The sequence below is a fragment of the Montipora capricornis genome, chromosome 3 (genome assembly GCF_036669925.1).
Source record: "Montipora capricornis isolate CH-2021 chromosome 3, ASM3666992v2, whole genome shotgun sequence".
NCBI classification, from domain to species: Eukaryota; Metazoa; Cnidaria; class Anthozoa; order Scleractinia; family Acroporidae; genus Montipora; species Montipora capricornis.
The window spans coordinates 22,415,463-22,427,962 of record NC_090885.1 but is presented as its reverse complement, the minus strand read 5'-3'; the positions used below and the strand labels follow the sequence as shown (position 1 = coordinate 22,427,962).

The following is a 12,500-nucleotide window of genomic DNA, read 5'->3' as shown; positions in this document are numbered from 1 at the left end:
AGTTAATTGAAAGAGTGCGAATACCAAAAAATGCCTTCTCACAAGTTTTAACTCAAGGAGAATTTGCACTCCGAGAGGATGACTAAAAATGATTTGAAGCCTAATCCCTATCCTGGGAAAACACACACCCTGTGTAGAGACAGTGTCCGCCATATTTAGATTCCCTTTTGGAACATTTATTTACGAGGGACTTGCGCATTTATTATCAAGAGAAAATTCACACGGACAGAGAAACCAAAACGTCTGCTCTGTTCAGAAGCATGTTTATTTAACAGCCCCGCCTCATTTTTCCCAGTGTTCTTGCCGGCCGAATTCTAATGATACTAATATGTGGTCAGGGCTTCTATTGTGGTCAAGTCACATCGTATTTAGACTTTAATATGAGGAAACTAAACTCTTCTGGCTCAAAAGCATAGAGCAGCCTAACAAAGGACACAGAGTAAGTGTTTTGAAATAAGAAAATTTAAAACCCAGCCAACTTGCATTTTTATGTCCTGACGTGTAGGCAGTGGAAAGCTAACTCGAGAAATGTGCCAACTATGCTAGTCAGGAAGGAAAACGGACTGCGAAGCTCTAATGGAGGAAATGAAAATAACAATCGGTTCGTGTGGTCTGCATAGTATTCCAATGGTGGGCCAAACCTTCAGTTATTTAGTTTCTATTAACACTCATTCTTTGTGATGTTTTCTTGAAAGACCATTCATCATTTTCTTGAAGGTGCAACATATGAGGGTCAATGAGGGATTGAAAGGTCTCAACCCATTAATTAAGGCCGGATCATTTAGTTTTGGGTTGAATGGTCTTGAGAAAGGAAGAGTTAATTAACTCTTGGAAAAGTCATTTCTTATCTCATTTCCACGAACGTTTCCTTTGATGCCATTACCAAACAAAGCAAAAAATGTTTCGGCAAATATGGGTAAATGTTACCGCCTTGCTCTTATCAATTTACTTCTTTGTTAATTTTTCGTCCTGATATTTCTGGGATTGTCATTGGTTTGTACTTTTTACATGAAGAAGACTGCTCTTAGGACGCTTCCATTTGACAGAACTGATTGGCCGACCAGGCATTTGGAAGGACTAATTCCACAACGCATTCAAATTAAAACGCTTGAGGATGATACATACTCCTCCAGAAGAACGCGAGGGATTATCATGCAAGCGCTCCTTCAAATTGCTGCATTTTCTTTGCAAACTGACAGGTCTGGCCGGCAAGTTCTGACAAAAAGAAAAGCGCCCTTAGATAGGCCACTAACGGTACCGCCAAGTTACAGAACGGTCCGAGAAAACGAATTTGGTTCGATATTACTTGATATTCTATTATATCTCTAAATATCACTAAATTGACCAATCATGGGATCCCAAATACAATTTCTTCTAAACTGCAACAAGAGCTCATATAACGGCAGAAAAATAAATATTACTTGATAAACGAAAAACACTCAAAAAATGGAACAACAGAAAACAATAAAAAAGGTCTTATCCAATGTCATCATAAAGGTGGGTTGTGGCGATAAGAGACAAGTATGTCTGTCCAAAGAGCACATGGATACTGTCTATAGTTTTGTTGGTGAGTGTCTCGGCATACGTCCAAAAGAAGTCTACACAAGACCCTTGCAACATAAATCTTTCCGGAAACCGCGGCGATTAGCAGCTGCAGAAAGAAAGCGGCGGTTTCTAGAAAAGTCTAGGAAGACTATATATATACCAACAGAATAGTTGAAGGCCATCCCCGAGTCAGTGCAAAGCTATTCCTTTCTGAAACCTTTGAAGCCGAGACGGTATAGATAAATAAATGACTTTAATTTTGATTTTGCCGGGTTTGGCGAAAAAAGTGAACTGCTCTGAGATTAACCCTTTCAATCAACTTTTGTCCGAGGGAATGTACTTCTGACATGTCTCGATGAATGATATTTGGACTATCGAGAGGAGGAATTTCAGGAATTCTTGTAAACGTCATGTAGAGTTTTAATACGCTAAGCAGAATTTATTTTTCCGTCAGAAATATAGCCAGCAAGTTTGTGGCACATTATTGGTTATAAATTATTTTGTGAGTCGAGAGGTTCTTGGATCGTTGTTTCTTTTGGTTTTGTTAGCTTTCTTTTGCAACCTGCTCACAGAACAACTAGCGAAAGCCGAAAGGTCAATTCACTTCGAATTATTTCAGCGCGGAAAGCAAACTGTCGCATGCTTCTCAAAGACGGAGGTTTTCCAACATAGGGTCTTTGTAGTCGTTCTTTAGGGCAGAGGAACAATAAGAGAATCAACTTTGTTGATTTTTACCGGGAATACAAGTAATCCCGCGGGAAAGATGGGCGGGACTTTGTTGATGGACAAGTCAAATGAAAGAGTGTGACGCCTATCTGTTCAAGCTCAGGTGTCGTAATGCGAGATCAACCGCGGTGTTTCCGGATTATCTTGCTACCGAAAGATCGGCGTGCTGCGTTGTGTTTCGTTACTCAACTTTCTTCGATTCCTCCACGTACTGAAGTATTTCATTTGATATTAAGATAACCATCGTTCAGTTTATCGTGCTATAAACCAGACTGTACGGGCCGATTTTCAAGCAAGTAAATCGTCGACGGTGGAAATTTTGCGCCGGATTCGACAGAGGTAAGGCGATTGTTAAACTGCTGACTGATTGATCTTCAAATAGTGACTCTGTTGAGCAACTGAACCAATGTAGAGTTTTTCCTCCCCAATTTGATATCAAGATATCAAGAGATTCACGATGATGTTAAAAGCATGGAAGTCTGTAGTTACGGAAACCAACGAGCTTCATTCAAAAGCACACTCGATCTTCTGCTTTGTTAATGCTATATCGCAGTCATTTGTATCATCCTGCAGTCCGGCAGACTGCTTCCAATTGAATTTTTTTGCGAGGACAAGCGCGAAATGTATTTCTTATCGGAAAGGTGTCCATGTGCGACGAGCTTTTGAAGCGTGCTATGATTTACTTTTGTTGCCAGCGAAAACACGCTGAGTATAAAAGGCGGTAATTAGGCGCGCGAGTTTTGGTGACAAGTAAAAATTATAAATTTCAATCACAGCTTTTTAAGCACATCCACTTGTTGTGTTTTGACCAGAAATTTTACTGCTGGACAATGTCGATAGCAGTCGACGACAAAACGAACCTGTCGTGTTGAACCTCGCCGCAAAGTCGCCTCTATTGATGTTGCAGTTCTTTTGTTTTCAAACAATCAAACAAGAAATCGCGCATCACGTTTTGCTTCCCACATGTCCGGTGAAGAGGCTTTTTGGTCGCGTCTTTCAAGAATCTGCTGGCCGTCGTTATTGTAGAAAAGAAGTTGGCGAAATCTGGCCTTGTTTCCTCATTTTATTTCGATTGACGATTGGTTTTTAATTAGACATGTGCGAACTGCATCCCCGCACTCTTATTTATATTTGATAAATAAGGTTCAAGTTTTTGTGCCGCATGTTGTTTTGATCAGGGCATCTCGAACCGTGTGGAGAGAGCGTACGTTATCGCATTTTCTCTGCTTTGCAGTTTTTTTCACTTCTGTGGGAATGAAGCAATTTCGGCGCGACCCATGGCCACTCACTCGTCAGGTTCACACCTCAAGATATTTTTAATTTGTTTGTTCAAGATATTGAGATTGTCGTCAACTTCGGAACAACTGCACCATTTATATTTCGAACGTAAAATTGCCGGTGTTTCCAAAAGGTATTTAAGAAGATTGGGAAGTTCGAGACTGACTTTCATGTATCGCAATATCGTGACTTTTTTCTCTGTCGTAACCAGGTGATTTTAATTACGCTGTGCTATGTTTTTGTTTAATGTGTTTATACCGGAAAGGGCTTTCCTGTACTGTAAATTATTGGCAGGTCTTTTTCGTAAAGAAAAAATTGACTGAGCATAGAAAACCAAGTAAGTATCATAAGTAATTTTGTACTCTTGAAGCCAAGAATTATATAACTTTTTATTTTAAAAGGAAAGTAACAGGGACGAATATTGTTTCATGGCCTGTGCCCGTGGCGTGTTTTCCCTCCGTTCGAGAACTTGAGAGTCTGTATTGCTAATGTGTCTGTGTTTACAAATAAAAATTCCCTGCACAGACAAAACAGTCTTTGTCCGGTGGTTTGAGACCTCGTACGCGAACCTTACGTTTAAAAAGTAAAAAGGGCAAGAACTTTTTCGTCAACCACCGCAATGAAATATGTTCTGTAAACTTTCGGCCTAGGACTTCAAGGCAATTAATTTTCAGATCTAAGAAATGATCACAGTTTTTGTCCCATCGTATAAAGATCATTACTTCTGTGTTGATTTGTAAACCTTTTATTAATAAAATCATTTCTTTAGAAACATTTTGCCCCTCCTCAGTTTTTACATTTTCCTTAAACTCTTCTCTTCAAACTTGTTAAACAGATAAAGTACTCTTAAAATATGATAATTATCATGGTCCAGATGAATATTTAATCATTTTAATGTTTCCTTTCATGATTTTTATAGCACACGGCTACAAACTTGTGTCTTGCTTCTGTGAAGTCTTCAATCTGTGTTCAGTGGAAGCTTTTGTCAGTCCAAAGTAAACAACCAAGACTTTTATTGTCCCAGTTATTTTTTTCTGAAGCTACAATAGGTAAGTTGTGTGGCTTCACGACAGCTGTTCCCCAATCAACCTACACACCATGTGGAACACAAGTTTTTCAGCCAGGCAGTGTTGTGTTGAAAATTTTATACTAACCCGAGCACGCATGTTTTCGTTTTTTTTTTCCGGATGAAGTGGGGTTGAGAGGTTGAAATGGGATTGGTAATTACCTGTAAATTGCATGCACAAATGACATACTAATGATATGGAAAAGACTAAAATATAAATAGCCAATATATGCAGTGTTACTATACAAATGAAATTTGAGGGTAATCCAAGTTATTACAAGCAAGAACGTTTTAGACCCTTGAAAGAAAAGCGAAAATAAGTTCTCCATTAAGTGGATTATAGTTAATGTACAGTAGTTTGTTAGGTCAGTATTTGTTCACTTGCCCAAATGGCCTTGACAAAGATCACTGACTCGTATATGCAAGAATTGGAGGGTTGGGTACTGGAAGTATATGCAACCAGCCCAATGTGTTTTCCACCTCACAAAAAATTAAGAGCTTTATTAACGTATGTTATAGACCAAAGAAATGTGGTCTTACTCTATAAAATGTTAATTTGTTTCTGTGATTAAATCAAATGGGAAAGCAAAGATGTCAGCTGATTAATTTGGCCAATCATAGTTTGTCACTATAATGGTAAGATGAATTAATGCTCTGTCTGCCGACAACATTTGATAATGTTTTTATGTCTACTCATCTTTTAAAACCTTGGGTGGCCAAAGTGACAAAAATTGTTTTTACTTTGTGTGGCAAAGGGGTATGCATTAAATTATTAAATTTGAGACAAAAATATAGCAAGGCATACCATATCTTTTTAAAGTCTAAATTACTTGTTGATTTGTCACAGATAAATAGATAGTGATCTTGCTTTTTTATTCATTAATGTATGTAACACTAAACCTCAGGAAGACTTTGCCTGTCACTTAAGAAGCCTAACCTGGCTCCTAGCCAAGTCTGGCCAAGACATGGAACATCTGTGAAAATGAAAATCTGTACTGCTATACTTCAGTGTAATCAATTAATTTGGACTGTGAAGTTCTCTATAATTGTCAATTCCATGTGTTAGTTCAACCATATGATGTTAAAGTCAACTAAATTTGAAAGGATACCTCTATTTTATTGTTCTCTTTTAACTGATAGAGATGTTTGTTTTAACAAGAAATTCCTGTGTTCAAACTCTTTATTTCAGGTCATAGCCTCCTCTGAGGGTGACCACCGAAAATCTATGAAGATGACTGACTGCTATATTATAGTCACAACAAGAAATATATTATGGATGGTTCTCTCCGTGGTTGCTACGCTTGCTGTGGTCACTGGAATTATGACCCCCAAATGGCTGTATGGAAGCCCCAGACCATTTACAAATTCATCTGAAGGCACCACGGTAAACACATTTTACCAGCCTTCAATTGGGATCTACAACCGTTGTAGAAAAATTCAACGATCCATTGGAGGTGAACCTGAGCTGAACTGTTATACATATGTCCAAGACTTCATGGATATTCCATCAGCAGCTTGGAGAGCTTGCCTCTTTTTCCTGTGTTTTGGAACAGTTCTTCTTGGAGTCGCAGTATTAATGTCAATCGTTGGATTTTGTGTTCAAAGTATTGGAAAGAAGTCTATTTTCTCAGTTGGGGGCTTAATCCAGTCTGTAGCAGGTACAGTAATAACCTATAAATTACTTGCTCTGAAATGAACCATAAGGGTAACAGTTAGACCATCCAACATTGCATGGTTTTGTTTTAGGTCTGAGGTCAAGGAGGACAACATAGAGCTTTGCTCTTAAAATATTAAACTGATGTTAGTTTTGGCCTGTTTTATATACAGTCCTACTGAAGCAAAGAAATTTTGAAATCAGATCTTGAAGGTTTCTTGGTTTGTTTAAAATACTTGCATTTGGTACAAATTATCGATGCTGCATCAAGGCAGGGTGATAGCAGTATATGAAACCTGACATTTAACCCTTCCCTTCTTTTCCCGATATTCACAAAGCTTCTTTCTCCATCTATCAAAATTTGATAGATGGTACTCTGTGCATGTACATTAATAATGTTTGGGTGAATCACAGGTGCCCCAAGCTCTGTGTGAGCATGCCTGACAAAAATATATTAAGGATTTGTATGGGGATCCTGGTGAAAGGCTTAAGAAGATAATTATAAGAAAATTTTCTCAATTAAAAGCCTAACCTTATTGCCGTTGTCCAACGTGATTTGAGCCATTTTTCAATTTCTCAGTTGTTGAACTTGATGCAACGTTATAATATAATCCCAAAGCTAGAAACTAAATTCTCAGGAGCCCACCTATTTGAGTCAAATATTCCTAGAGAAAATGTTCCTTGGTCGCAATTCCACATGAGAATCAATTGACAAAGATAACTTCCATTTCAACTCACCATCGGCGCAATAGCAGTCCTGTGAGCGACCTTAGGTGGTAGTTTGTTCACTCAATTGGCAGGGCTGACAAAACATTTTGAAGTAGGTGTCCCAATTTAGAAAGTAAATGGCAACTCATATGCGGGCATGGAAGGTGCAGGCTTGCTATGGGGGACCAGGGGCAATTTTGTTCCCTGTTAAATTTTGAAAATATTTACATATGTAGGTACTTGGAAATGATAAAGGTAGAAAACAGTGAAAATTAAGTCAGCATGTACCATTTTTCGTGTTTATTGCCATTCTTTTTTTCACAATCGATCTTAATCCTCTGAAAATTGTTCCTAAAGTACAATACATGCATGCACGTATTGCTACAAACTGAAGAGGATTTATTACATGTACTTTTTTCTTGAACTTCTCGATGTTTTAAATTTTAAAAACAGCTAGTTGAGACGAAAGTAACTGGCCGGGTACTGGCCCTTTTTGACAGCCCTGTTTTGAAAGAGGCACTTTATCACCAAAGTGGCCACGGCTCCAACTGTTGATAACAAACTGAGCCTTACCGGGGTGGTAGACCGTAGTTTGTCAACTGCAAATTTCTTTATTCTCCATTTGGCTCCCGACATGCCTGCATTGTCTCAGTCATCCAACCACATTCACAAAGCTGGGAAGCATTGAAAGATGCGAGAATGAGAGCCATAATGAACAAACTGAGGAGAAGAACTAAAATATCCGAGTTAAAGTGGTGTTAATTTTGCACATTCATGCCTCTTTATTAGTTACATGTAATAGGACTTTGTACATAGTAGGCTGTTCACAATTGTTCCTGTATTTATCAAGCCTTCAAGGACTTAACATTAATTATAATATTAATATGCAAATGAACTTTGTTCCCAATAATGTTAGACTTTTTATTGAGGATTTCTTCTTATAATTATCTTCTTAAGCCCTTTACCAGGATTCCTATACAAATCCGTATAATTATTTTTGTCGGCCATGCGCACACAGAGCCTGGGGCACCTGTGGGTGAATTGGCTCTAGTTGCAAAATTTTGTAACAATTGACATATCCTGCAATGTGGATTTTCTGTTCCAGGGGGTCATCAACCTCAGGAATGTCCAGAATTTTTGTACTTATAAAAAAGAAAGTGAATACCTAATACGGCAGAATTTTATTTCAACAGTGTATTAACATTAAATAAGGTTACCTTTAATAAAAATATAACGCTTTGTTAAGCTTATTATCCAGCTAAACGTTTAACTTCTTCACCATAAACTTTGCAAATTATGTTTGTCTTGTTTTTATGTAAGATTATAAGCTTAAACATTTGGGTTGCAGGTCGACTGTTTCACGTTTTCGTGCAAACTCCGCTGAGAACGTTTCACTCCCTTAAACAACTTCGCAAACGATATTCAATAAAACAGAAACTTACAAGGTTCCTCTGTCTACACATTTTGTTAGTTTCTTCAGGTTGATTCTTATTTAAGGACCGAAAACTTCACCAATACACACATATTAATGCAGTAGGTTTCATGAACGTTGTCACAATTTATTAGCCAGGTAGCCAGGCCTTCTGAAGGTGGAACGAAAGTACTTCAACAGCCGTGAATAGTACAGATACTGCAAAAACTTTAAAACTTCAAAAACTTCCCGAGGCTGCGATCTTTCACTCAAAGAAGAGAAAATTTGACTTCCGGTTCCTGTCTGTGGTCTAAATGTCACCCACAAAAAGAGAAAATGTTGTACGCAAGCATTGAGATGTTGGGAACCTGCGTCTCATTGCATTTTCTATGAGTTACTACCCCCATAAAACATGAATCCTATCAAAAATGTGTTTACTGCATGTGAAGGTAGCGAAAACCGATACTCAAGTGAACGGAAGTGTTGGTCGGATGTAAAGGATACAAAGCTGGAAGTCTGGGGACTCCAGTTGAGACCGCCATTTTAAATGTTTTGAATCCGTTCCAAAGTGAAAAACACATCATTCTTACCTTCATGAGATTGTAGATTGAAGCTAATCTCAATGGCCAGGAGGACTGACTTTTGTTTCAAAAGAGCGTACGTAAGTATGTTTTTGTGCTCCAGATCGATCGTATGTTGCTTTCAGTTTTGTACGTGGTTCGTGACCCTTTGGGAAAGTAGTTTCCCACGAAACTCCCCTAATTTTTGGAAATTGCTGCCCTTTAACCCCCTCCCCCCCTCCCCTTCGGAATTTCCAATGACCTTCTGTGGTGGGGGTATGGATATTTTCTGGAACCACACAATATTGTTTCGTGAAGTTTGTTTGTTTGCATGAAAATGAGTTTATACAGTACTACTCAAAAGTAAGTTACCACCCTTGAGCGAGAAACGAGACGAGACTGGTAACTTACTTTTGAGCGGTACTGAATAGAGATAACTTCATGGACAGCGCACGCATACAGGATTTTCACACGAGTTGGTGAAGTATCTGAAATCGAACGAGTGAGCGCAGCGAACGAGTGAGATTTCTGATACAAAATTACCAACGAGTGTGAAAATCCCGTACAAAGCGCTTTCCATGCTGTAATTTGTTTATTTTATACATACTGAGATTTTTTATTTATCCATCTTTAATTGGTTCTCTAAAATAATTACAAAACTCCTGTATTAAATTCTCTTCGAAAAATTAAGTTTTTACTAAAATCGACGTGAAAATATCACCAATCAAAAATCATAACTGGTGCAAAGGATAGCAAACATTTCAATTCCTAATTAAATATGGAACTGCTCGTTTGAAAATAACGAAATAAGCAAATCCCAAATTGGTGAGCCAATAAAGGTACTGTAATGACCACGAAAAAACCCGCGAAAACACAATTCACTTAAACCGTGGTTTGTGATTGGATGAAACGATTTTTTCACGTGTGAGAAACTCGTTTCGCCTCTCTGATTGGTCCAAGTAAAATCTGAAACGCTTTTTCACACAGCATATGATGCGAAAATCTCAGTATATATAAAATAATGTAAATTACCACTCATTTCATGTTTCCTGTGCTATGCAATCCTTGTTGCAAAGTGCATAGCATGCAGCATTGAAGCGTACGTTTTGGGTATTAGGACAACTTTGTTATGCAAAGTTTATAAATTTCAGGCAACCTGTGCAGATTGGTTGAATGATCTTGATTTGTTTCTTCCTGTAGTCAAATGAGAGTCTCTATCCCTGCAAGACCTGTAAAGGAATTTTCAGCAAAATTGCTGGTTGTTGTGCTGATCAGATACCATTAATAAAAGCTACATGTACCTGTATGATCATCACGAATGAAATGCCTTCAAAGAAAAAAATAATTGTGTGTAAATACAACTTTTTTTGCTGGAAAATCTGTCCAGAAATACATAATAAATTAATTTATGTGTGCTTAATGTCACATAAATTTCGTCCACTTAACTATAGTCCCATTGCTAACATTAACAATAATCCTATTGTTGTCTAATATCTTGTTGGCATTTTAAGTTCAAAGGACAGTGTGACATAATAATTTAATATGTAAATATTCATACAGTTCCTTTCTTGCAATCCTGGACATAAAAGATGAACTTCTTAGATGCTTAATGAAAGTTCATTCTAAGATATAATTTTGATTTTTTTTCTGTACAGCCCTGTTCCTTGTCATTGGTCTTGTTTTATATCCAGCTGGTTGGGGCAATGATGATGTTGATGATCTTTGCACAATACGACCTCTACAGAAACCTGGTGCATTTTTAATCAATGATTGTTCTCTAGGATGGGCCTTTTATGTGGTGTTAGGTGGAACATTGTCGTCATTTCTGTGCTCTTTGTTATCAGCGCAAGCTGAGAAGTCCACCTCAAGTGATATGGTGCAAGATGAGATTTCAGATGGAAAGACGTTCATTTTTTTAGTATAAAATTGACCAGCAAAGGACATGGATTCGGACATCAGCCACCTCCAGCACTACAATGGATATAAACATGTCCTCAGCAAACATTCATATCTATTTTAACTCCTGGACAGGACAGTAGAATTTCCTGGAGTTTCGACAAAATGTAGAAGTTCTCTTAGGACTCAACGAAAACAGGAATACAAACTGAAACCTAGGCATTTTGTGTTTGTTTTAGAAAGAGCCGAACTTGAGTCTTTTCAAATAAACTATAGTCCTATTCATTTTAGATGCTGCTTTTGATGACAGCTCAGTGAATCATCAAATTTAAGTCTGAATTTAGCTGGTATAAGAAAATTAGTGAAATGAAAACCAGGAAAGTTGTGGAGGATTTTAGATATTTTAGAAATTCAAGCTCATATTGAGTTCATGCATCTGATAATGCTGCTGTATGATAGAGCTGAATCAACACAATTTTCAATAGTTTTACATTAAACTTATCTGTGATGTGGCTTTGTACACCACTTAAGTTGACCAATCCTGTAATATTTTTGGTTCAGAACTTGAAATTTCATGGGAGGAGAGGTGGTGCAAAAAAGGGGGTCTTGGATTTTTGTACAGGAATAAAGTGGGGTAGTCTTATACTGTATATGGCACTGCTAGTTGCTGACATCACACAGTGGGATTAGTAACAGCAGTTTGTAGCAGTCTGTAATAAAAGGCTGGATTACAGACATGTGGAAGAGCAGAGGTATGGGGTCAGATAACATTTTAGCATGCTCCCCTCCCTTTGTACCAGCAAACCTGTCCCCCCTCTCTGAAAGTGTTAAACTGTTCTTAAGTTGGCTCCATAAGTGACAATCTAATTAAACAACTTTAATTACCAAGCTTTCATGTGCATGTCATTCCTCTCTTCCTATATATATGAGGTACAAATTGTGAGTGTGATGATTTAATAATTATGTGGACATACTTCATTATTAAACTTTGGAATGTAGGATAGTATGACAATAAGGCTCTGTTAACTGAATTTGAATAGTGGTTAGTTGTAAATAAAATTAAGTTTTAAATAGAAATTGGTACCAGCAATTTGATTGAGTAAAATATTTGCCAGGAGGCTTGATGAATTACTTTGGCCGCTTGATTTGGTTAAACCCTGTCTGCAGTAAGATGTTGGGAGGGAAAGGTGTGCAAAGAGGATCACATGTTTTGTTCTTAAAATAAGGGCCATTCCATTTAAAATCCACACCCCCCTGTTGACGAGGGGGGTCTGAAGAGCATTTCTAAGGGGGTCCATGTTTTGGCACTCTTTCATCTTTCAAATATTTCTGAAGGGTATTGGAAAAAATCGCCATTCTTCTGAGAGTGGAAATAAAATATCAACTTTTTCTGAAGGGGGGAATGTGTCGGCACTTTGATCTCCTACTTCTTAAGGGGTGAAATTCGCACACTCTCGTCAACAGGGGGGATGTGGATTTTAACTGGAATGGCCCTAACACGGGGGCCCTAAGCTTACATTTATCATAGAGAGGTGTATTCCGTGAATTTTTCATTTCTGATAGTTTGTGATTTAATCTCGCATTTCCCGCCGGTATTTACATTAAACACACACTACAATAACAAAACGCAAGAGACAATGTTGGCGTAAAAGAGGG

General features: G+C 37.9%; 1 protein-coding gene across 5 annotated transcripts; it reads left to right on the top strand.

Moving 5' to 3' along the window:
• Positions 1–307: 307 nt before the first annotated feature.
• Positions 308–11,921, top strand: LOC138042569 (LHFPL tetraspan subfamily member 2a protein-like). Of its 5 annotated transcripts, XM_068888505.1 has the most exons (5): positions 2,373–2,610; positions 3,815–3,886; positions 4,469–4,598; positions 5,805–6,273; positions 10,604–11,921. In XM_068888505.1, the coding sequence occupies exons 4-5, from the start codon at positions 5,841–5,843 to the stop codon at positions 10,870–10,872; spliced, it is 702 nt and encodes a 233-aa protein (XP_068744606.1). In that variant the 5' UTR covers positions 2,373–2,610; positions 3,815–3,886; positions 4,469–4,598; positions 5,805–5,840; the 3' UTR covers positions 10,873–11,921. The 5 variants fall into 5 exon arrangements, with proteins under 5 accessions (XP_068744610.1, XP_068744609.1, XP_068744606.1 ...); XM_068888509.1 differs by lacking the exons at positions 2,373–2,610; positions 3,815–3,886 and adding an exon at positions 308–439; XM_068888508.1 differs by lacking the exon at positions 3,815–3,886 and having other exon boundaries at positions 2,351–2,610.
• The last annotated feature ends 579 nt before the right edge of the window (positions 11,922–12,500 follow it).

Excerpts from the sequence above, each read along its gene's own strand:
- LOC138042569 (XM_068888509.1), top strand. The coding sequence starts at position 5,841 with ATGAAGATGACTGACTGCTATATTATAGTCACAACAAGAAATATATTA. Across the intron at positions 6,274-10,603 it reads CTTAATCCAGTCTGTAGCAG|CCCTGTTCCTTGTCATTGGT; the intron begins GTACAGTAATAA and ends TTTTCTGTACAG.